The sequence below is a fragment of the Kluyveromyces marxianus genome, chromosome 1, assembly GCF_001417885.1.
Source record: "Kluyveromyces marxianus DMKU3-1042 DNA, complete genome, chromosome 1".
Taxonomy (NCBI): Eukaryota; Fungi; Ascomycota; class Saccharomycetes; order Saccharomycetales; family Saccharomycetaceae; genus Kluyveromyces; species Kluyveromyces marxianus.
In genome coordinates this window covers 832,666-857,626 of record NC_036025.1, presented here as the reverse complement: position 1 = coordinate 857,626, position 24,961 = coordinate 832,666, and the positions used below count along the sequence as shown (strand labels likewise).

Below are 24,961 nucleotides of genomic sequence, written 5' to 3'. Positions count from 1 at the left end.
AAAACACTCGTCGCCCACCAAGCCGAGAGTAAAACCCCAGCCAAAACATTATTCCAAACCATCCCCTCGAGTACTTGGATCGCCAAATGAAACCCAGTCGAATTCTTCGGAGACACAAAATTCGCTGCCCATTAAATCTATTCTAAAGCAAAACGATGCTGCCCCAGGTGAGAGTAAATCTGTACGAATCATAGACAACTCACTGCACGATGAATCTCGTCGTATTAGCACGCCAACAAGACCACCAACAGTCGCGGATCCCAGTTCGCTTTTAGAAATACCGCCTGTTCCTTTGGACAGCATGGGGTATAGTGCGAGTGACTTAGAGAAAGGTCAATTGGTGGTGGGGCCAAGTGAGACAACGCCATTGTTAGATCCATTGAATGGGAACAGCTATCAAAATCAGGGATCGATTGAGGAGGAAATATACCTGGCACCTTCCCCTGAGCACTCTGCAGAGATAGATTGCTGGGCACCACATTCTGCACCACCATCAAGCGAAAGACCTCATACCCCGGCCACATCTCTCCAGTCGCAGCTACCCATGGACACTCCCATGGCGCGGTTTTTGAGAGCTCTATACGAAAAATACCCAGTTATTATTACATACGTCCTAATTGTCATTTGTATTGCAGGGGCTATTTTCTCGCTAGTTACTGGCCGTGGCTCGACCTATTTGTGGGTCATCATAAAAGCCTCGTTGTGCTGGATCTTGGGTACTGACGTTGCAAAGATGCTTTTCGGCGAGCAATTTTGTGACATTGCCTTGAAGGCATCGTAGGATATACTTACTTACTTAATTACTTAATTACCTACTTACTCATAATTGATATATCTCTTTGCACCCAAATACCCAGGTTAATCTGTCAAAGGTGGTGTGGATCGAATGTGTGATGATATATTGTTATGGCGTCCTCTCTCTATTCGAGACCCTGGCAAAGAAAATAAGACACGTGTTTTGTAAATAATTATTAGCAGTCCGTTTCTTTTCAAAAGTGAAAAATTTGGTTGAAATCGATGCGATGAGCTTGTAGATGTATACCAGATGAGCACATGAATGTGACAAGTAGGGAACCAATTTCGAACCTTAAACAGTAGTTTGGGTAACCTAGGACGTTCAGAATTATCAGATAAGTCATTTGGGACTATGGGGTTGAAAAAAGTGTTTGAATCCGGCGCAGCAGTGGTAGCGAAAAGGCATCTAAAGTTCGATGACGATGCAGAAGACTCTTTCCATACAGCAGACGAGGGCAATTCCACGCTGGAAGCTATCAATGTAGCAAAGAAACAACCAGTTGATAGTGATAGTGATAGCGATAGCGATAGTGAGAGTGATGCGCCTGAAGAAGAGGGCTTGAGCAGTGGGAAAGACGTTTTGGAGGAGAAGATTAAAGCACAAGAGGAAGCCAAGAGGGCCCAAGAAGAAGCAGCTAAGGAGAGAAGACGGAAGAATGAGAGGATATTCAAGCAGCAGCAATTGGAGAAGAAGAAGAAACTCGAGTTAGAAGAGGCTAAACAACGATCAGACGTGCAGAACAGTGGTGTTGCTGTGCGAACCGACGATATGGAAGACCCAGAGGAGCTACCACAAGAGTTCTTCGACGAGCTAGAGACAAATGAAGAGGACCCGGAAGAAAGTGATAAAGCCCAAGGCTTGAGCGTGAAGCCAAAACATATAAACTTCAGTAAGCAGGATCTTGAGGCTGCCAGGGAAGAAGAACAGCTGGTGAGAGAGGAAATACGAAAACAAAAGAGGAGAACTCTAAGAGATTTAAGAAAGACACAAGTCCAGAAAGGCCCAGTGACGGTCAATCTTCTTTCTTCGATGAATGTGTCCAGGTCGCTAGCCCCTAAGAGAGAAACTAGCATCTTGAAGTCGAAGGATAAGTGGTTGAAGAGAAGAAGCCTAAAACGTAAATAAGTAAAAGTATATCGATCATTCTATTTCTAATATAGTATCATTTAATATGTACATTATTCTTTTGTTCGAGATCATCCTTCGGGAACAAAGAATGAGATCACTAATGGAACTACCACCCCTAAGAGCAATAATTTGAAGTCCGGTAGAGACTCTTTTTCCCTTTCTGGGCCTGACTCGTCCCCTTCCAAGGCTTCATATGGAACATGATCGTCACCGGATGCGTTCAAAGAAAGAAGTGAGGCGTATAGCAAGCTGCTTCCACTGGCAACCAATAACCCATCGCTGAATTTCTCAAGTATATCGTTGCTAATAAACTTTAAGCACATCACAAAGATTAAACCAATAGGTGTAGACAAACTGAATGCAGTGAGATTCACGATAACAGTTGGTTTCGGTAGTCGCTGCTTCGATATCATCAATCCGGTTAATGAAAGCGTAGCTGGGATCTTGTGGATCACTATAGCTATTAGCATCACTACTTTCAATGAATCATAAGATTGTGAAACTCCGAGCACTAATCCATCAGAGAATCCATGGATCACCAACGCGAAAACAATGTTGTTCGACAGTATAATAGGTAAAGTCTTGGTCAAGTTAAAGAAGTCTCTTCTACTCTCAATAACAACTGGTTCTGCCGCGGCGTCCCACCAACTCAATGCTATGCTGCCCGTTTGTAAGGCATGCAAGAATCTATCAAAACCATATAATATGAGAAATCCCAACAGCAAGCTAATTCCAAACCCACGCCCACTTCCTGATTCTGCAAAACGCTCAACACCTTCCGGAATAACCAATAAACAAGATGTACCCAATAACATCCCAATTCCAAAGTCAGAAATATACTTTAAGTATTTCATCTCGCCATTTCCCTTCTCTATTAATTTATTCATATACACTATAGGTATAAAACCAGTTCCGAGGGTCCCAAAGAACAAGATCGTTGCTGACAGCAACGTCTCAATTAGCAATCGCATGTTTGGGTTATGGTTCTAACGTTCATCCGATCAAATAGAGTAAGATTTCCGGTCTCTATGTCTTCAATCACCAAAATCATGTGGTGTGTTAAGTTTAAAGCTTATATGGATCTTCTACTAATCCGAAAACTAGATCTTCACCAATATTCGGACTAATCGCAGAAGAAGAGATATAAAACATACAAGAGCTGGCTATAGAGCTGTTATTTGGTGCAATCAAACTAGTGAAATCAACTGCAATCTATTTTCTTAGCGCTAACGGTGGTTTATGAGCCAATTCTAGTATATTTGAAGCGAATTGATAGGTAATAATGATATAATGGAAGGTACAAATGAAGCTGCTAATATACAAGCAGATGGTTTATTACTGCGAACTTATGACTTGGGAGTAAAATGTATGCAATGTAAGGACTATAAAAAGGCGTTGAGTCTATTTTCTAAGGCAATGAAGCTTTCCCGGTCTTATTCCATGGATTTAATAGAAAGGTTACGCGTCGAGGCTGGTCTTCCCAGAAGATCTGCTCATGATGAATCAAAGGCTTACCATCCATTGTACAATAAGTTATTGGATAGTAGAATATCGTGTTTGATGAAGGTAGGCGACTATAAACGGGCTGTTAGGGAATCGGAGTATTTTTGCAAGATCGAGCCCTGTAGTACTAGGGCGATGCTTCGTCTGGGGAAATCGTATGAACTAGCCAATAATTGGGATAAGGCTAGGGCTACTTATAAAAAGGGACAGGAACTAGTTGATAGATTAAGAAGTCAGGGTACAGCAGTATCTCCTCTGCATGAAAAGCTTTTCAATGACAGATACTTGATACTATTAAGAAGCAAGTCAATGGAAAATGCTGACCCTTCAGTTCGACAAGAGAAACGCGTTTTGATAGAGCAGAAAACAGTTGGGTTAGATGTGGAACTTGATGAGGATTTTAGCGTATCAAAGAAAGTTAAGACTATAACGAAGGATCCAATTGACACATTACCGGTAGAGCTTGTGATATCTATTATGACACACCTTGATACCAAAGACATCACGACGTGTATGCGAGTTTCAAAACTCTGGTATAATAAATTATCAAACACTCCGATGATCATAGATGCCATTAGCTTGAATAAGACAAGCTGCTCGAAAGTGAACTCAATGGTGAAATTTATTAAGTCTAAAAATTGCGTGTCTTCAACAATTGCATCTTTGAATTACTCCGTCATGGTTTCAAACGAGGAGCTCAAGTGTTCTCAGCTGCTGTTTCACAATCTAGCAAAATACGTTGAGAAGATGGTTTTACAATTCTCTCATACGGATATTGCTAAGATCTTAAGGCTACTAGTTGGGAAGAGAGTTCTGACTGAACAATTAAAAGAGTTCTCAATATTCGGCTCTTATGATCCATTGTCTCTAAGAGACAATGATGGTGAGTTTCTTCAAAATGTGCCTGCTCTTCAGAAACTCGAAGTCTTAGTTGGTGCAAACACTGCTAAAGGAGGAACGACATCTATGAATGGTATACAGCAACGACAACTAAGCTATGATTTAACTCCCCTTTCGCATTCTTTACAATCAATTAAACTTCTGTACAAAGATAATAGATTCACTGAACCGCCACCATTCGCCTGTATTCTCAGACCGGCGATCCATACCTTTCCTAAAGTCCAGAAACTTGTCATTGCAAATTTAAACTTTGGAAGTATCCAATCGCGAGATTGGGTTAAGAACTTCCCAAATGTGACAGAATTGTGGCTGGAGAGAAACACGGGCGCATCTCTGATGGATTTCATAGGTCTGCTAAAAAATGGTAAAGTTTTCAAACAATTGACCCATTTAACCTATAGAGAAAGTCCTTCTGAATCAACTAGGTCTTACAATGTTGAATTGTATTCCGATCATGAAATGGATACAGTGATCGAAAATTTGCATAAGCTCAGGACTTTGGATCTAATGAATAGTTCAATTGGAAGAAGTGTACTTTACAGGCTCTTAAACGAATTACCTCATATAAAGACGTTGAATATTGGTAACTTGACAGAGATATCAGATGAACTGTACCCAAGAACGGACACTGAGACGACAGTATTTTTGTTCCTAAGACACATGCAAAATTTAAAGGTTCTAAGTGTTCCTAATATGAGTTTTCATCATACTAGATGTTTTAGGCAACTTGCCCTAGTTCTGCCGGAGATTGAATCGCTGAATAGATTAGATCTTTCATTTAATCCATCGATGCAAGGGTATCAACTATATGATATTGCAAGAGAACTTAGTAACAGTCAGGTAAAACTGCAATGTCTTATTGTTGACGGTTGTCAACAGATCTCTCCTAATACGGTGAAAGACATAGAACAAAGAGGATATGTTGAAAGCATACAGTGCTCTTTTAACAAACCACAATGGGAGAAATTCGGAGTTAACTCCTTCTGGTACCGCTAAGTGGATGTTTTAAGAAATTCAATTCTATTTTATTTTTAGTATATAGCATTATATTATTAGAAGTTGGGTACTGTTGTTAGTATTATTATTATCATTATTATTTTAGTTGGACTGCCGGTCATGCAGTTTCACTATTTCTTTTTGGAGTTTGTTTTGTCGATGATTTCTTTCTATTCTTTAGTTTTTTGGTTCTCAGAGGAGAGCTAGGATTTGATTGATAGCCAGAATACAGTACTAAATCTGTCTGACCAGATGTTCCTTTATCAACAATCGGAGTCAGGGATATAGGGCTACTTTCGCTGTCAATCTTTGTAAAGCTGCTACTTTTAGATGGAACGGAAATTGTCTTTTTTAGTTGCAACTCCCCAATGCTTTGTTTTCTGTCAAAAGGCGGACGGAATGGCATAACTGGGGCATATATCCTTTCTGACAGAGGTGAATTTGATGAGGAATAAGGTACAGAGATTGAGTTATGGCGCTTACCTCTTTTCGTTAAACTGCTATTAGATTCAGACTTACGGCGGTCGTGCATCCTGCTTTTGTGCCCGCTAACAGACCTTGGTGAGTTATGATAGTCCTCCAATCTTCGAGAGCCTGAGGCATCAGGTACCACCATGAACTGTTCGGAGTTATCAGCGTTCAGTAACACGTCATCAAAAATATGGATAGCTTTCTTTTCATTACTGGTAAGAACTGGACTGTTTATCAAGGGGAACTCCTGGCCAGTAATTTGAAATGGATTTCCTTTGAAATCTTTGTTTGAAATTATTTTACCCTTCAAGTAGTTTATCATTTTATCCAACTCGAATTCTTGTCCACAATGGTTCTTTATAATAGATAGCTTCGGCCAACAAGCACGGGCACCATTAGTAGCTTCCCTTAACAAAAATTCTTGGGTGGGATTACTTAGAAGTTGGTTAAATCTCAACAACGAACTTAATTCGGGGAGAATTGTTATATCACCGCTGTACTGTTGCGACAAGACAGATCTCAGCTTGGTCAGGACATTGGTTCCGACACCAATTTCCGTAGCAATTTCTAAAGCATGAATCACTTCACTAGCCATGTATCGATACACTTTACCCAATGCCATTTTGAACCTTGCACTAAACTCATCCTCAATTTCCCCACCAACACAAGACACGGAAAGTTTCAAGAACGGGAATACGTGAATATTCACTTGGCATGCAATGATATGATCAACGTTAAACATCTCAGAAAGCTTTGCAATTGGTAAATCGTTGTCGACAGAACCATCAACAAACTTTACAGAACTAGAATTCCACTTTTTCTTTTCTCCGGTCTTTGGGTCCTTCTCGTATAGAGGAGAAGATGGGAAAATACCTGGAAGAGAGCAAGAAGCACACACGGCAGACCAGATCAAGACATTGGGCGCTGTTAGATTGTTCAAAAGCCTAGGTTGTTCATGGACTGATGCTGGTGAAACAGTTACGTTGAGAATCTTACCAGTTCGATTATAAGCTTCTCTAAACGTCAAATTACCCAAGAAATTTATCATCGTATTGACAAGATTTTTATTGTCAAACCACGTCCCATTTTTGAAGAATCTAGATATCTTTATAAGTAAATTCTCTCCCTCGCTCTTTTCCCAGTCATCTTTGAAGATATTGAAATCTTTCACCAAGATGTCGTCTACTAAGGATCGTATTTCATGCTTGTGCCTTGAACAGAGAATAGCAGCAACAATAGCACCCGCACTACTCCCGCTAATGACACGTGGAAGCAAATCCTGCTCAAAAAGTGTAACGAGAATACCAATATGGAACAACCCAAATGTTCCACCGCCACTCAAAACCAACGCCGTACGACCGATATTTTTCCTCGTCTGCGTAAGCATTCCCAACAAGTACGTATCATCTAAATCTGAATTATGCACGAGTTCCTGCAAAGAACGCGATGATTCCTCAACATAATCCTCAATTATATGCTTCGTCCCAACGTAGGAATGTCTGTAAAGGTTGACGTTACCCATGCCCCCTCGGTTCCGTACCCAGGTGGTCCTTATTAAATATAACAAGTGGGCCCAGTCTTGTGAAAGTCGCGCTTCTCTCATAGCCTTCGTACTCGATTCTACCAAACTGTATTCATACAATACAGACTCTCTCGTAGATTTCCACTGCTCTGCATCCGTGATATCGTCAAGCCTTGTTGCTGCTGCTAGCCATTCCTGGTACGACATCGCGTTTTGCTTCTGCTCCATAAGTCGCGCTATTTCCTCCTGTTTGGCGTCTGAGCCCCTCAGAAGCTTGCACAGTTTGTTAAACGTCGTTTGAAACACATTCGGCTCTTGTTTCGACTCATCTGCCTTCGGTTTGCCCTCATTCACCTTTTCATAGTACTTCTGAAAGAAATATCGGGTTATTGGGTCATCTTTCGTAGCTGTAACGCTCGTATACCCGTTATATTGCATCGTAAGCATCTATACTGCGTTGCAAGCAGCTTTATTGATCGTATGGATCGGTACAGCGGTCCTGCTATCCCTGTTGCTACATGTTTCTACTTTCTTTTGTAGTGGTGTGTTAAAGGGAGAGAAGACTATTTGGCGCTTTAAACGTAATAATCATTATCGTTGGTAGTGACTAAGGTTTCGGTATAATAACGTCCAACTGTGTGAATGTAAAGGATGCGAGCTCCAGAGAGCCCGGGTGGTCCAAGATATGTTAGTATGTGGGTTCAGTATTGTAGCTGTAATTTCTTCCGTTTGATACATACCGAAAGGTAGGAGTTTTCGCGAGGAGATACGATCTTGATGCCCTTTGATTTACATATATCGGAGTGATTCAGTTCAGCCACGTAGTCTTCGAGCTTCTGTAGTGGGTGCTTGAGAACATATGGGGCTACTATGCTCCAGAAATTGAGTGTGAAGTAGTCGAGCACGACATTCGCGAAGTTTCGGAATTGAACAGGGTTGTATGCTGCTGCTAGCAAGCCGTTTATGTCCGAAATAATAGAAGCCCATTCTTCTTGAGATACATAATTGGCCAGTGGGCTCACACTGGAGTCCCCAAAAAGCTGTCCCTGGTACTCGCCTACAGGAACGAAGTGTCTATTGTGTGGATCCGGAAGTGCGGCTGGCTCGAACCCGGGCAAGTCTGTGCTAAAGCTTGGAAACTCGGTAGATGATTCGAATCTTCTCGGTATTCTGACAACTCTGGTCGTTTTAAACTCTTCACTGGACTCTGGGACATAGATATTGGGGAAGTGTGTGACGCAAATTGGATATTCCGGGCCATGTTCCCTCGCCTCTTGCTCTTCAAGGGCTCTGTAATTTGTGACTACGTATTCATGGTAGTTGAAGAATTTCGGTTGTTGCGCAACTGACGAATCTTCGACGGTAATTGCAGCTTTCGACAGATCCGAGCTGTCCGCTGTGTCGTTTAGAATCAGTGAAACCATTTGGCGGGTCCCAGACAGCAATATAACCTTGATTAGGGCTTTAGTTCTGTTGTTCTTTTTCCCCTTTACCATTGTGCTTAGTAAAAAGTTTAAATCGGATTAAGCCTCTAAAAGCAGACACAATTCATATTATATAACTATGTTCTTCTACAAATATAAGAGAAAAGAGGCCCAAAACGATTCAGGAAAGCTCGATACCGGGTCTTGAGTGGAGATTTATTAAGAATAGTACCTCATTGAAATGTCTGAAACCGATTTTATCACCAAGTTTTTGACGCTTGCTGCGTTGAATGAGCCTGTGTTACCATCAAACTATAGGAAGCCATTGCAACAAGTGAACAATCTTGGAGTTGCGCTAACACCATTGAAGTACAAGTACGATCCTAGCAAATCGCGCAAGAAGGCTGTTCCTCAGAATGTGGAGGTGTCAATTAAGTCAATCAAGGCACCAAGGTTTTCTCATGTCAAGTCATTTGAACCTACTGCTACGTTTGGACAAGTGAAAGAGTTCCTTGTTGAGACGGAGCCTGAGATCGTGGGCGCCAGTCAAATCAAGTTATTGCTTAAGGGTAAGGTTCTACATGACACGCAATTGGTTTCTGATCTGAGTAAAGATAAATTGGCTCTTATTGCCATGGTCTCGAAGGCAGAAAAGCCGGTGGAGACACCGGCAGCAACAGCAGCTGCTGCTGCTCCGGAACCTGCGGCAGCGGATCCCGAGCCAATGGACATTGATGAAGCCGACCCACAATTGAACCTTCCTACCATAGATTCCATTGCTCTTCCTTGGGACAAAATCAGGGATCTTCTCGAAACTAGTCTAGGCGACGCAGAAGTGACCAAGATTGCTGTCGAAAGGTTGCAAAGAGGATGGGAACTGGCAAAGTAGTAAAAGGTTCGACACTATTAATTAATGTATATGTAGATATATATGTTTGAATGAATAGATTACTTTTTTCTGCTTAATCTGCGCACTCTTTCTTTTATGTTGTTGTTCCAATGGACCCCGTTTAGTCCCCTTTTGAAGCCGTACCCTTCGCTTGAGAACGTTTCGTCTATTAGTTCCTGATCCAATTTAGGATCTCTTTTGTTTGGGACACCGTTCTCATTCTTCATGACCTCTTGGAAGTTCTTGTACTTCGCCCTTTGCGATATCACGTACTTTTTGCAACGTTCGATCTCTTCTTGATCCAGAGCGTTAAACTTTAATCGTCTTTTGAAAATGGCCTTGTCTATGAGTTCATTAGGATTGATCAAGTGTTTTGGGAACGTTTGGATAGCTTGGAATAGTTCCATGTCTTCGTCATCCTGGTGTCTATTGTGGAAGTGATGGTGCGATTTAGGTAAGCTGTGTTCGCTTAGTTCTAGAATCGCCAAAGAAATCTTGAAGAGAATATGTGAACCCTCGTAGAAAAGCGAGTCCCAGATTCGCAACGTAGTTTCAATGGGTACCGCACCGACAAAACAACTCATAAACCAGCTTGCTGTACAAAGAGTGACGGGTGGTAACTTGTAGAGAAATTCGTTTTTGTCTGAAATCTTTCCTTGGTCGCCACGCTTATCTTTATCAGAGTATATCCTATGCCAGAACTGGGGCAGATACTCCTTGACACATAGTAGGAGAACACCTTGGTTAATGTTAACACCTTCTAGGTTTATGCTATGAACGCCTGGAAGGTACTTGGACGTCATAATAACAAGCATCCAAAATGCTCTCTCTTCATCCATGAACAAAAGCAAAAGACCAGCTAAAAAGTTCATTGACTGGCAATAACCAATCTTGGAATTATATATCGAAAACGCTTTCAAAACCCTCCTCAAAGACCCTATAATTACTGGATCCTCGTCACTGCCCTTGGGTTTTTGGAAATGAACATTATCCGGAAACGTTCTGTGCAAGTCTCTCTCTATAATCTCAGCATCTTTACTCATAAAATTGGGGTCATTAATTTTGGTCAACAACTTATCGTAGACACCAATATGTTTGTTCAAGAGCTCTTGGCCCCGGGCAAAATACCACCATGCATTTCCCCTCCATTCAGCTGGAATACCTTTCCTCACATATCTCTTCAATTTCTCGGACCTCGAGGGGAACCGGCTTGGATAATCATTATCCACAGGCAAGCCTGATTTCACCAGAAGATCTTTCCACTTGCGCTTCCTACGAATACAGTATTTAGAATACTCCGACCACCACGCATTGTACTCCTGCTCCGAAATATACTGTGTCTGTTTCATAAACCCATACCTGTCCAAATGCGAACTCTTCACGTCCTCAATTAACGTCATTGAATTGCGAATCGTTACTTGCACTCCAGGAGCCTCATCCACCTCACCTCCTTCTCCTTCGCCATGCAACTCGGGATTCGGAGTCGGTAACTGCTCTGATGTGTGCATTGCGTCAGACGAAAGACTATCTTCATGTAAACCTTCACCCTCGAACTCAATATCACTCCTGTTCATCTGGCACTGGCTATTCTCACCGTCTTCACCACCTTCTTCCCCATCCTGTTCACAATACAGATTTATCACAGACAGTCCACCAGAATTCTCTCTCAAGATCGTAGAATTGGGTCGCTTGTTCCCAAGCAAATTGCTCGTAGATGATGCGTTTTGATCAACATTCTTCGGCAACCTCAGACTCTCACTACCAATTGACCCCTCACTCGTATTCATCATTTTGAACCGTTGACTCAGATCAGGCACACTCGGCGAAAATATCATACCTTTACCACGTACTTGGAAACTATTTGACCTCTGAGACTCTTGGTGATCCATCGTTATTCCCCGTAAATCCTTCAATTTCACCCACAAATTTACACCTATCAGCAACAAAAACCTCTATACGACGCTATATGCCCAAATATAAAATGCTACTCCCCAGCAATCGCTCTTAAATCCTCCAATGCCACCTGTATTCTCCCCATGTCTCATCTTAAAACTTGCTGTCCTCTTCTTAACTTGAAGTTAATGCTGTTTTTAGTCTTTTCGAAGCAGGAGATGCAGATTTATTTACATTTCACGTGACCTAATTCATAAATGTGTCAACTATTAGCTGTAGAAAGCTTTAATGGTGTTCAAACGCTAATATGTAATTGTGTATATGTGTGGTAAGAGTCTAGTGGGGTTTATACCGCCCTTGGTGGTCGTTTATGGTGTTTTTTTGTCCTTGTTTAGTGTTTTAAAGCAACAATGGACATGGAATTGTAGAGTTAAAACGGCATTAGCACCTCAAAAATTATTTGATAATGGATAAGAACACGAGAAAAAGAGAGGAATAGAGTTCAGTAAAGTGCTTATAAGGTTCTGATAGTTCAGTGAGGTGATACCGTTCGTGTTAATTTTAGCAGAGATATCTTTTGGAAAGATCCTTGGAGGGTTTCTATAGGAGACTTTAGACTTTTAACATGGCAGTTCGATCAAGATGGAGGTTCCAAGCTCCATCGCGCACGTACACAAGCTGTGAAGGGACGTGGTTGGACGATGGAGTTATTGTATGGAGTAAGCTACCGGGTGTTTTTGAGCACGTTAAATCTGCGTTTTTCAAAAGTAGGTGTTTCGATAGCTCACCTGTGTATTCGTCGTTTGTTGAATTACAAGATGGGTGTCCATTTCTCCCGTTAATCGATTATGACTGGCACAGGTATATTACGGAGGATAGTTACAAGGGCCCGTTCAAGTATAGCATATACGCTATAGTTTATTCTGTGACGGTGAATTTTATCATCACGGTATTTCTTACGGTGATCGTGTTCATCAATATTCCAACGAAGCCCAGTCGAAAGGCATCTTATATTCTTAAGCTAGGGGCACTGCTAGCGTCCATGAATTTGTGGATATTTGTGGCGAGAGTTTCTAAGAAGACGGCTGATACGTATACACGGTATGGGTATGTTTCGTCTAACGCATTTTTGAATTTGCTATGGGATGACAAGGCGTTCGCTATCATCGATTTGGTTGTGGTATTTTTATTGCAAATCAGTCAGTTGCAGATTGTGATGAGATTCTTCGATAGAATGTTGGAAAGGAGATTGGTGTTTTACTTTGGGTTGTTTTTGATCCTTCTCACACAATTGCTTTGGGTGATACCGACGTTCTCTCCAACAAACGAAAATGGAATGGATTCTGACATCGATATTCTTCCACCGTTTGTTTATTTGTTCAGGATTACTCTTGCTACGTGCTACGCAAGTGTGGTGTGTTTCCACATATCAGTTAAGAGGCACGTTTGTTTTCGTGGGAGAATGATATTTTTGACCGTGTTGACCATTGCAACAGTTCTTTTACATCCAGCGTTCTTCATCATCGATGTTTCTAACGTGTGGATCGACGATCTAAGCGAAATATTCAATACAACGTGCTATTTGGCATCTACTGTGATAGTTTTAGAATGGACAAATAGAACGCATACAATGGAAAGGAAAATACAAGCGTCCAGTATTCTCGGGCGACCTATATACGAGGACGAAGAGCAAAACTTCCACTTTGCAATTTACGCCTTGAGAATGCAAAACGCTATGAACAGCTACAAGATCCATGGTAATAATGGTGAAAATCATAGTGTCAATGATGAGTATGAAAGTATCAATAACTATAATAATTCTAATTATGATGACAATGACCACTATGATGATGATGGTGGTGATGATGGTGAAAGTGGTAGTTACGGTGGAAATAATGGTGACAGTATCATGGGCAATCGTGTGGAACACCATGATAATATTGAAAGGACAGCACACTTACAAGATGCCAAGGGTATGGAGACAGTGATAAATAATAACGTATTGTCAAACCTCAGCTCATCCTCTCGGAGGTCTTCAGTTTCAGCTCCTACCAGGTATGATATACCTATAATACATTCGCAACAAGGAGAGGCTAATATAACTCAATTTAAAAGACCAGAGACGTTTTGGAACAAATGCCATCATGTCCTAGACTCCATAATCTACTACGCTGATAATATTATGGTCAATGGTTTAGCAGGCCCTAAAACGTTTGACTCTAGTAACGACAGCTCTGATAGAATGTATAAAGTAGAGAGGGTGAGGAAAACTATCGGATTGGATGAACCAGAGAATGTGTATTTGTATCGAAAAGTTAACGTATCTTCAGGTTCGGAAAGTGTGGATACAGAATTACAAGCACAAGACTATTCACAGGTCGGGCCCTCCAATCCAATGCCATCATCGAGTAGTTCATATCCTCATAATTAGTTAGGCTGGTACATTTGGAATTGCAGGCCAATTCCGCTTTACCACATTAAATCGTTTTAACTACATAATTATATGTATATATGTACGCATTTTTAAATATGCATGATGAAGGGGTATCTTTAACACTCTTCTCTCTTGATTCATCTTATCTGCTTTCAATAGGCTCGTCTACTATTAGATCATAACATTTCCATTTTGAAAACGCAAAATCAAAAGACGAGGTATTAAGATTTACCGGGTATTTCATGCGTCTTATTCCACTACGTGATACCTTCACGTCATAATTCAAACTGAATACATAATCATTTGAGATGTTTTTACCCCAAAAGACGTTGTGTCTCTTTGTTGGTTTTAACCAGTGTATTCTTCCAAAGCCCTTCACTGGACTTGGAGATATTACGCAATCCACATCTGGATCTTTAAATCGAATACTAGGGATATACTCCAAAAGCAACGCTGAAATAGACTCTATCCTCGAATATACTCTACCCTTGAATTTTTCGAATTGTTCTTTAGTTTCGTAACTATGCGAAAGTGTCATTAGAAGTGGACTGACGTAGTTTATCATCTTTCTCCTCAAATGTCTTTTAAGCATGGCCCTCGATTGTCCCGAATAGTCGATGTATATATACAACGGAAGGTGGTTGTCCTTGAAGTCAGAGGCTAATCTGATTTCTCTGACCTTCATAAATTCCTTAGCGAAAAGTCTTGTCAATTTCGATACCTTGTGTTTAAACATTCTTTGGTCCTCCTCGATAAAATTAAATTTGTAAGCGAAGTCTACTTTACTTGCCTCGTACCTATTTCTCGCGTGTAGTGACTGGCTGTCCATGAGTAAATCGGACGGATTGGTATTTTGCCTACTTTTCTTCGCTTCCTGGGTCAAATCAACCATGGTTGGTTCATCTTTAATCCGTGGGCCATGAAACCTTAGCTTGATCTTCTTTCCAAGCTCCTCCTCTCTATGAGGTTGCTTCTTCTCAACCTTCACTAGCTTGAACGGCTTTAGCTTCGAAACAACAGAGCGTGGTACACCTTTAAAAGGCTGGTCGTTGTATACAAGTCCACTGATCGATGCGTCCCATGGAATCTTGGGCACTTTCTCATGCAGCTTCTGGTACTCCCTGTTATCCTTCTTCAAGTCGTCCAACATATCAGAAACATCTATTTCCACCGTATTACTCTCAGAGTTGATCTGCGCGTTCTTCAGCTTTCTAATCGATGAGAAGAGTCCGTCCAAAAGAACGTCATTCCGGCTCGTTTCCAGCGGTGAATTCCCCAAAAATAACGGCTTGTATCCCGCAAACAACCCCTCCGTCTCTAAATCTGCCCTTGGTACATAATCAGTCGACGGGACCTGAGGCACTACGTATGATCGTCTACCTTTCACTTTCTTTTCCTCTGTTCTAATATCAGCACCTTCTTTTGGTTCCTTCGTCTCTACTTTCTCCTTCTTTTCACCCCATTCATTACTCTTACCATTACTTGCTAAATTCTCATTTCCCTCCGCACCTTCACTTGATGTAGCTGGCTTCGAGGAATTCGGTGTGCTGCTTTTAGATGAGTACCTCTGCACTGATAATACCCGATTAACTATTCCAACTCTAAATCGTGATCTTAACCCATGTATCATCCTCCAAAATTTTAATATATATATAAAACTCCTTTTTCTGAATTGTACTGTGCCCTTTCTAAGCCTCTGATAACCTTCTGGTCCCAGTATATGGTGCTCTTTCTTCTTGTCAACGGTGCTTCGATAGAAGCTTACACTCTATTTCTCATTATAATATCATCACTTCAACAAGTCACGTGATATAAGGCTTTTATTTACAATTTGAAGAGGCCTTCACTCTAATAATAAGAATACCTGGTTATTAAACCCAAAACAATACTTGAATTGGAAGAAAAGGGTGGTCTTTAGGGTGCATCAAGGTGGTTACAAGGCTTAAAGTGAAGTGAAAAGATCAGTCAATCATATATTTAATTGGTTTGATGGCTACAGTAACCTCTTTTAAGTCTCTTTCGGAGCAATTGCTTCGTGATTTACAGACTTTGGCTTCAGAATCTAAGAGAAGGAGTTCAGACATTAAACAGGCATGCGAGAAATCAATTGAAATATTGAAACGAAGTCACAGCGTGCAGGATCTTTCGAGACATCCTGATTTCGTGGATCCTTTTATATCTGCTTGTATGTCTGGGAATGCGAAGCTGACAAGTATTTCTATGCAATCTTTGCAAAGGATATCAGGGATTCGGTGTGTGTTTCCTGAGAAAATAGGTGCGCTACTTGGGGCATTACTCAGGGCAACTGAGCTTGCGATTGATATCCAGCTTAAAGTATTGCAGCTTATTCCTAATCTTTTCAAGACGTACGCAGATATTATTACGGGGAAGTTGCTCGCCCGGTTGTTTCAGTGTTGCACGCAATTGCTTCAGCAGCCCAACAGAACTTCTGTGCTTTTAGGCACCGTTAGTGCGACGTTGCAGCAGTTAGTTAATGAAGTGTTTGATAGATGTAACGTTGAGAGCGATGCGGCTGAAACAGCAACAGTGCCAATAGCAAACGACAAGCTGATAAGTGTGAACAGTTATAGAAATGATACGCACATTGTGTTGATGAACCTATCGCAACTGAATGACCCTCATCAATATGACAATGCTATCATTGACGTTAAGCACGTTCCAGAGGACTGTGTTTTGGAGATATTGGAGTTCGTTCTTTCGAACCATTCTTCATCCATCTGCAAGTTCGAAGATCTTTTGTACGTACTAAGAACCAAGGTGGTACCACTGTTATTAAGGATATTCTCATCTTCAAAATCATTCCCTATAGTAGTAAGAACGGCGCGTTGCGCTAATTTGCTAATATCGACGCAGTTCTTTGAACACTTAGAACTAGAGTTAGAGATTATGCTATGGTTACTAGTGCATACGTTGAGTAAAGAATCGGACTCGCCTATGTGGAAAAGTATCATCTCCTTTGAAATTTTTGAGAACAGCACAAAGGACCCTGAGCTCATTGCAAAAATCTTCGAAAGCTATGATATATTTGAAGACAGAAAAGATATATGCTCGTCCTTGCTTTCGGAAATCAACACGTATGTGAACAGTCCAGAATTTGAAGGAATATTAAATGAATCTGATATTTTATTGAAAGGTGATACTCTAATAATAACTCCAGATAATAATACAACGCGGGTATCCATATTGAATACCCTCGATAAAAATACCCCACCCTTGATAGATCAAACTTACGTCGTGTTTTTATTGCTTTCGATATCCAATAACTTCTCTGACGGAATTGGAGATTTGACATCATCCAATGACCGTTTTGTCAAACCTGAACAAAGTGGTGATCACAAAGGTGAAAGTCAGGAGGAAAATCCTAGAAAAGGAGCTGAAGTTCTTCGTAAACTATATGAAACATCGTATCCTCTTTTATTTGGAATTCATAAAAAATTCCTATATTCTACTACCCTTGACACACACTTGTTCCACTCTTTGGTACGGGCAATTCAAATGCTTACACTCGCGTCTGGTGTCTTGGGTTTTGATGACCATTTACAGGAGTGTCTAGGATTGTTTTCGGTACTAATTATAGACAATGTTTCCCGCACTCATGATAATTCGCGTAATAGCTACAGACAATCATCTTCGCAAGCAACCAGCAGTGGCACTGTATTAGGTTCGATAGGAGATACTTTGGTTAATGTTGCGGCTAACATAGCTGAAAAGCAATCTGGATCTGCTGCTCAGTCTCAGTCTCAATCGCAATCCCAGTCTCAATCTGTCAGTGTGAAGAACTTCCACCCTAGAATTTTTCACCAGAGAAATCTCAACTTGTTCCGGGCATTGGTGTCGCTCTCTATTTCATTGGGAACCTCTTTCGATAAAGTTTGTTGGAAAATATTCTTTAAAACTTGGCAATGGGTCTCCTATTATATGTATGGTCCTACTACAGACTACATGGAAACATACTATGGACAAGCTAATGTCCCGGCAGCTACTATCACAAAGCAGGATCTCTCTGCATATGAAACCTCGGTTAAAAAATTCACAGAAAGTTCTACCAATTTTACTCCTTCATCCTTGTATGAGCTAATGAGTTGTTGCATTGGATGCTCGGATGATGTATTTAGCTCGTCCGATGAAGTTTCAGATACTCCTGTAGATGCAACCGGGCTTTCTCATTTTTGTCCATACAATCAATCCTTTTTTGTTACAGAACTTTCGGAGTTATTAGTTTCGAATTCTGATAAGGTTTTAGCAGAAGGTGGAGACCAAGATATTTGGACCCTTTTCAATGAATATCTTATTAACCAGATATCTAATAGAAGTTTATCAGGCTCTACAATTCGTTTGTATCTTGCGAGAATTTATTCAGACACGGTTGTTGAACTTTCTACCAAATGCAGCACTGGGGGTAAACAAGAAGGCGAAACTTCTCTTCAAATTCAAGGCCTCATTATGCGATCATTATTACAGTTAATTGATAAAATCCGCTCCTTACCCATTTCTTCTGAATCAGTTTACAGTAATAATACAAACATTGAGTCAGATATCATCCTCCAGGCCTTGAAAACTTTAAATGATCTTTTGAATAGTTTTGGAGAAACACTGACTTGCTGGGATATTGTTCTGAAAATATTAAATTCGCCTTTTGAAGTGATAGACAATGGTTCGCAAACAATAATTAGTGAGGAGGAGGGCCAGATAGCTTCGGTTGTTATTCAAAAACATAAAGAAATGATTCAAATGTCTTTTGAGGTATTCAAGCTAATATCAGACAACTTCCTTCAGTATCTTCCATTAGATATCATCAAATCTCTGATCGATACTTTGTCTCACTTCGTCAGTCAGGACAGGGATTTGAACATATCATTTTCTTCGATCTCGCAGTTCTGGCTTATCGCTGATTGTCTTAGAATGCAAGAGCAAGAAGCCGGTGGTGACGATCCAGATGTTACCGCATTCACTAATCTTGTGAAAGAAGGAAAGGTCGAGGATGTGATCAATGGTGATTATCCAATTTCGCAAAAAATTAAAAGTTTATGGATATATCTACTTGTTACTTTAGTTCGATGTGCATTCGATATACGTCCAGAGGTTAAGACCGGTGCTGTTCAGACGTTTTTCGGTATCCTGGATTCCAATTCTAATTTCTTCCCATCATGGAACTTAGTTGCATCGCAGGCGCTAACTGTTTTGCTTTCTTTTGAACTTCCAGCTGCTTCCGCGAACGATTATGCAGAATTCGTGAATTTGACTTTCAAAGGGCTTCTCCAAGTGTATTCGAAGCACCTATCAAAAAACTTTATTGAACCAGAAATAACTCAATATTGGATTAATTTGGCCTCAAAAATGGGTGAATTAATGCGTCTAACGGCATACGATGTTGTTTATTCTGTTTGCAACAATTTCAAACAATTATTGGAAATATCAAATAAAATAGATAATTTCCCAGTTGTAATTGTGAACAAATACTATGAGGTATGGACGACATACACTGTGATGTACACATCAATCCCTACAAATGACTACAGAAAGAAGACAAACTCAGACTGCTTACAAGCTTTTGTTGATTGTTTCCAACCACTTTATGAAATTCATAGGAAATTCTCCTTGCTTGATATCAACTTCATAGAAAAGTGTTTGGGCAATATCAATGCAATCTCGCGTTATCCACTTTTACCGGATCATATTTCTGACGTTTCAAAGCCATCGCCCCTTCAAAAATCCCTTCTTGCTGCATTATGCGTGTTTGATGAGGATTTACCGGTTCATTTTGAGCTCTTGGTATTGGCCCAATTGTCTTCAATAGTGGACTTACCATTTGATACACGCGAACGTATAAGAAAGAAGCTTGCTGCTAAGCTGGGTGATTCATCCAAGACAAAGATTCCATCTTTCCAAGCTATTAGTTATTCTGCGGCCGAAATTCTATACAAGAGATTGCAAGGTTTGAAATTCTTAGACTTAGACATGATTAAAAGCAAAGCGTTTAGCAAACTGCTCAACAATCTTTCCCAGCCTATGCTTAAGAATTCAATGATCTGTATTAAGAAAGAGACAGGAAACCCAGTACTTTGGCAATTAGCTTGTGACTCGTTCTCCCTTCTATCTGAAAAAATGTTTGAGTATTTACAGGATAACCTTGAATCTTCAAATGAAGAAAATATTAAGGAATATTGTGAGGTGCTTTCAAACAGTATTATAGCGTCTATTGAGAAAGAAGGCAAACAAGAAGATCCAGATATTGGAAAGCAAGCTGTCCAAATTTATCTACAATTGAAAACTTTATTCATAAAATGTCTCTCTCTTGATCTACTTACAAAAGAGATGATACAACCGTTTGGGTCCGCATTGTGGTCTAGTTCATTTTATTACGAGATAGATGAGGTGGAAGATGCGGTGATAAAACAATGTTCTAGTCTGGAAGATGTCGTTAATCGCTTCTCTACCTTTGATTTTGAGAATATTGTTGGAAGCACTAAGGAACCTGTGGTATTGCCTAACTACGAATTAACGACTACCTGCTTGGTAGATCTTATCGGATTTTGTACTCTTGAAGAACCTAAAAGCGAAAAAATTAGAGAGGTATGTTTTTCTTTCATGATTGCGCGTGTTTCCTTTGTGTTGAGGAAATTCATTGCTGATCAACAACTTCTCAATTTACAGCCAATCTCGAAAGTGAAAAGTTTTGAGTTGCAGCAAGTTTCTACTGGTGTATTAGGTGTTCTCAAGTTTTATAGCTCCTTGAGCAATAACACACAAGATTTCACCTTGTTGCACGACCTATATCCTCTTCTATTAAAGGCTATTCCATTATCGGAGAAGGTTTCTGGGTTGCAAGAGACTTTACTTCAGATAGCGTTATTGTATGCACGGCTTAGAGAATAAAGAAGAGAAATGTACATAACTCTAGATAATCAGCTAAACATATTAGTAGTAAGTCTTTAATTATGAACTATTTAGTTTTTCCATTCTAGTAAAGAGGTCAAGTCTTCCGCTTCACAGCTCATGTTGAAAAACGTGTGATGTAGAAGTTCCTCCGTTGATGCTCTATATCTGACGTCTACACATAAACAGACACTCAAGAATCTCTTGATCTCTAAGGAGAGATGTTCTGGATGTTTCAATTTAGGAGTACCATTTGTCGCAATCAGATATAGAGCCTTTAATGGTTCCTCATTTAGATATGGAGGTTCGCTTTCTAGCATTTCGATGGTCATGATACCTAAGGACCACACGTCGACCTTTTCATCATACTCTCTTTGTTTGACAACTTCTGGTGCCATCCAATATGGCGTACCGACCATAGTTGCTCTCTTACTTCTCTTATCTGTTAGTTTAGCACAGAAACCAAAATCTGTAATCTTGACACGTCCCCTGGTATCTAAAAGCACATTATCCGATTTGATATCTCTGTGAATAATATGTTTATCATGCAAAAACTTAAGACCTTGGCAGGTTTCGCGAACAATATATGCAATTTGGGGTTCGGTAAGTGGGGATTGGCCGCTGCTACTAGCTGGGCTGTTTTCTATAATATCTGTTAGAGATCCACCTTCCATGTATTCCATAACAACCCATAAATCATCTTCCGTCTTTAAATATGCCTCCAAGAAGTTCACAATGTTATTGTGCTTTGAATCTTTCATGACAAGGATTTCATTGACAATCAGTTCTTTTCTTGGTTGCTTGGATAAGATCATTTGTTTGATAGCGACTTTACTGCCCAGTTGGTTCTTAGTGATATCTCTTTCATCTTTATATGGAGGAAGCTTTAAACGCTCAGCAAGATACACTGATCCACTAGCACCTTGACCAGCCTTTTCAATCATTCTGAAGAAAGGAGTTGGGTCCATGTTGAAAGTGACATTGGTTAAGTTAGTCATAATTTCGGCATTAGACATAACTTGTTTAGAAGGCTTCTTTTTGGTAACCTGTGCTGTTGGAGTTTTCTGTTGAGCATCCGCGACTCTTGGCGCCTCTCTTGCTGGTTGTAGCTTGATGTTGTTGACCTTTGGAACACCATTTGGAGATCCTGTTGACTGTTGCTGTTGTTGGCTTTGTTGCATAGCCACTTTAGCAGCTGAATGACTTGGAGAGACCTGTTTGTTTTGAGAAGTTTTTATTTGGATCAAAGGTTGAATACCAGGCTTTGAGTGTGGTTTTTGGTTAGGGCTCTGGTACGAAGCTTGATTTTGGGTCTTCTCATTTGGCATACGTTGTGGATGCATTCTAGGAGGAATAGCAACAGGAGTTTGAGAAGCGGATTGTTGGTATTGATGCTGAAGTGCCTGTTGTTGTTGCTGCTGCTGTTGTTGTTGTTGTTGTTGATAGTGGTGTTGATTATTAGCATGTTCGCGTTTTGAACTGTAAGGATTACTGTCATGTTGATTTGGATGAGGAGCTTGTCTTAGTGCTTGTTGATGACCGTATTGTTTATGCTGCTGCTGCTGCTGCTGCTGCTGCTGTTGATTAATCTGGATATGTGATGCAGATTGTTGTTGATGAACAGTGGGGCCAGCCGGTGTCCTTGAATAGGGATTTGCCATATTGTGCAAAGATGCTAACGGCTTCCGTTGATTGTATTGAGAAGAAGAAGGAGCAGACGATGGAGGTTGTTGTGAGTTTCCTGAACTTCTCGAGATCTCTACATTTGGATGTATGTTGTTGGCAGATGATGAAGAAGAAGAGGATGGAGGAGATGGAGGTTTCCGTTGAGGAATCAACTCATTCTTGGCGTGGTTATCGCTGTGATAAGAAGAAGTCGAGCCTGAACCAGTGCTGCTGCCTGAACTTCCTTTAGAATGCGAAGTTGCATGTAAGTTATTCCTAGCCACTGTAGGTATGTTCCCAGCGCTAGACGGAGGCGCGGAATTTGGCGCGGAACCTGTTGGTGACTGTCCTACCCCATTATACTCCTGGTAAAACTGCAACACTTGGATGACCGCTGCAGAATTATTATTCCAATCCTCACCTGTGATCCTCGAATGCTTCAAAAGCTTTTCCCAATTCGACGGCATACCAACAAACGATCCAGTCTCGGGATCAAACCCAACGTGGACCCTGTGTGTAAAGTTTGTTGGTGAAGAAACCCCGCTCAAAAGCGGACAACGCGCAAAAATCGCATCCAACCACGTGTGCAACTCTAACTCCGTCTTGGTAGCAATGTAAATCGACTTCTTGCTACCATCCTGCGCTCCAGACCCCGGTGTCGACCCGTTAGATCCAGACGATGACCGCACTATCTCAAAACAATTCTGCTTCAATTGCGTCCGAGAAACACTCACAATACTCGTAAGCGGAATCTGCAACACAGGCGTCTCCCGAATCGTCTGCTCGCTCTTATACAACGACAGATACGCGTCTGAAAGCACCATGTACCGCTTTTGCCATATAAATGACAGAATCCCATCATCCTTGTACGAAATCCATCCCGATTTACGCTTCTGTGCAGCTGAAACTAGCGTCTTTTGCTTCGAATTCCGACTATTATTCAAATCCAGCTTGTTAAAATTCTTCGAAATCGGTTGCGTCTGATTAAACCCCATCGGAGGCTTGGGCGCTGGCCCAATATTCTGGAAATCAGCCTCAGAATACTCTCTTGCCGCCGCTGAAAGTGACATATTCGCTTCTGCTCGCTCCTTTTTTGCAAGCCTGAAACTACTAAACCCTGTTAACTGCCTTCGAGAATCGATCTGTACCTCTCTGGACTCCTAATCGATGCTGCATTCACGCCTTATTCTCCTCTAAACTTTATCAAGGTTCACTCTTGTTTTATAAAAAGGTTGAGATCCAAATCTAACTTGATATTTTTGTTTCAAGTTTTCCTAAATGGGCGATTTGGGTTGGTCATTTCGCGTTTTAGTATGCGGTGTGTGGGTGTGTTGAAGCTGAAGAAAAGGTTAGCTCGAGAACCCTGACGGTTCCAGGACGGTTCTGGGTCAGGCGAAGGTATGTGAGCGTTCTCGGGGGCCGGAGAGTGTGTGTAGAGTGTTTTGGAGGGTGCGAGGGGTGGTTTAGGCCCGTTGATTTGTTGTTTTGTGCGTACATTCTCTGTAATGAATGAAAAATTCGAGCTCATTGGCAAGCTCATCGCTGCCAAATATATACATAATATACATATACGTATGTAGAATGGAATGTGTGCGTGTGTAAGTAAGGGGATAGGGCAGCAGGGTAGCGATGTTGCGGGTTTTGAGACGTTTATATAGTGATAAGGTTTCGATTGGACGAAATTGGGTGAGTGAGCTCAAGGCCGATGCTGTTCCAATGAGATTATTTGTAGCGACGTATGACCGGTCCAGAGGAAAGGGCGGGCAGAATGTCAATAAGGTGAACAGTAAGTGCACGTTAACGCTTTATAACTTTAGTAGATGTAGTTGGATTCCGGAAGAGGTGCGAGAGCAGCTTCTGGAGAAAGGGTTCAGGTACTATGCTCGGAACAAAGATGCGTTGGTGATTCAAAGCGATGAGACAAGGTCTCGGGACCAGAACCGTGCTATCTGTGTGGAAAAGTTTGTGAAGGAGGTGAAACGGACGGTTGAGTTTGCTGGGGAAGCGAGTGCGGATACGAAACGGAAATGGCGTGGGATCAAGGCGCGCTCGAACGAGGAACGGCTCAGCGAGAAGAAACACAAGTCCGATAAGAAGCGGATACGATCAACCAGGTTACTTTAGAGACGGGTATGTAGATATATAATTGTGAGTTTATGTATGGGGTATAGATACATTACATGGATTGTCCCTTGCTTAGCCAGTATTCTCTCTTGGTTTGTTTGTCAACTTGGGCTTGGGCTTGGGCCTGGGTTTGTGCTGCGCTTTGGCTTTTGTTTTCAGCAGCGTCGCCCTGCTCTTCGGCCTGCTCTTCGGCATCGGACTTTCCTATTCCCATGTAATCATCCACGCTAGGCTTGGTAGGATCATAGTCATCGCCTTGCTCTGAAGCGTGGTCGCTGATGACAATAGCTTTCGTTGGGTCATAATCATCTTCGTCATC

At 41.1% G+C, this 24,961-nt stretch overlaps 9 protein-coding genes across 9 annotated transcripts; 4 read left to right on the top strand and 5 right to left on the bottom strand.

Moving 5' to 3' along the window:
• Positions 1 to 1,147: 1,147 nt before the first annotated feature.
• Positions 1,148 to 1,921, top strand: BUD21 (Bud21p; the record flags this gene model as incomplete). The annotated part of the gene is made up of 1 exon (XM_022820973.1): positions 1,148 to 1,921. The coding sequence occupies one exon, from the start codon at positions 1,148 to 1,150 to the stop codon at positions 1,919 to 1,921; it is 774 nt and encodes a 257-aa protein (XP_022673925.1).
• A 71-nt stretch (positions 1,922 to 1,992) lies between these two features.
• Positions 1,993 to 2,895, bottom strand: ATX2 (Mn(2+) transporter ATX2; the record flags this gene model as incomplete). Its single annotated transcript, XM_022820962.1, has 1 exon — positions 1,993 to 2,895. One exon carries the CDS (start codon positions 2,893 to 2,895, stop codon positions 1,993 to 1,995), a length of 903 nt encoding a protein of 300 aa, XP_022673924.1.
• A 319-nt stretch (positions 2,896 to 3,214) lies between these two features.
• On the top strand, positions 3,215 to 5,323 carry DIA2 (DNA-binding SCF ubiquitin ligase subunit DIA2; the record flags this gene model as incomplete). Its single annotated transcript, XM_022820951.1, has 1 exon — positions 3,215 to 5,323. The coding sequence occupies one exon, from the start codon at positions 3,215 to 3,217 to the stop codon at positions 5,321 to 5,323; it is 2,109 nt and encodes a 702-aa protein (XP_022673923.1).
• A 118-nt stretch (positions 5,324 to 5,441) lies between these two features.
• On the bottom strand, positions 5,442 to 7,763 carry TGL4 (triacylglycerol lipase; the record flags this gene model as incomplete). Its single annotated transcript, XM_022820940.1, has 1 exon — positions 5,442 to 7,763. The coding sequence occupies one exon, from the start codon at positions 7,761 to 7,763 to the stop codon at positions 5,442 to 5,444; it is 2,322 nt and encodes a 773-aa protein (XP_022673922.1).
• Positions 7,764 to 8,017: 254 nt separating this feature from the next.
• On the bottom strand, positions 8,018 to 8,812 carry SHR5 (Shr5p; the record flags this gene model as incomplete). The annotated part of the gene is made up of 1 exon (XM_022820929.1): positions 8,018 to 8,812. The coding sequence occupies one exon, from the start codon at positions 8,810 to 8,812 to the stop codon at positions 8,018 to 8,020; it is 795 nt and encodes a 264-aa protein (XP_022673921.1).
• A 169-nt stretch (positions 8,813 to 8,981) lies between these two features.
• MDY2 (Mdy2p) lies at positions 8,982 to 9,629 on the top strand (the record flags this gene model as incomplete). Its single annotated transcript, XM_022820918.1, has 1 exon — positions 8,982 to 9,629. One exon carries the CDS (start codon positions 8,982 to 8,984, stop codon positions 9,627 to 9,629), a length of 648 nt encoding a protein of 215 aa, XP_022673920.1.
• A 59-nt stretch (positions 9,630 to 9,688) lies between these two features.
• Positions 9,689 to 11,518, bottom strand: MSB3 (Rab GTPase-activating protein MSB3; the record flags this gene model as incomplete). Its single annotated transcript, XM_022820906.1, has 1 exon — positions 9,689 to 11,518. The coding sequence occupies one exon, from the start codon at positions 11,516 to 11,518 to the stop codon at positions 9,689 to 9,691; it is 1,830 nt and encodes a 609-aa protein (XP_022673919.1).
• A 629-nt stretch (positions 11,519 to 12,147) lies between these two features.
• RIM21 (Rim21p) lies at positions 12,148 to 13,953 on the top strand (the record flags this gene model as incomplete). Its single annotated transcript, XM_022820895.1, has 1 exon — positions 12,148 to 13,953. One exon carries the CDS (start codon positions 12,148 to 12,150, stop codon positions 13,951 to 13,953), a length of 1,806 nt encoding a protein of 601 aa, XP_022673918.1.
• A 145-nt stretch (positions 13,954 to 14,098) lies between these two features.
• Positions 14,099 to 15,586, bottom strand: MRX6 (Mrx6p; the record flags this gene model as incomplete). Its single annotated transcript, XM_022820884.1, has 1 exon — positions 14,099 to 15,586. The coding sequence occupies one exon, from the start codon at positions 15,584 to 15,586 to the stop codon at positions 14,099 to 14,101; it is 1,488 nt and encodes a 495-aa protein (XP_022673917.1).
• Positions 15,587 to 24,961: the final 9,375 nt, after the last annotated feature.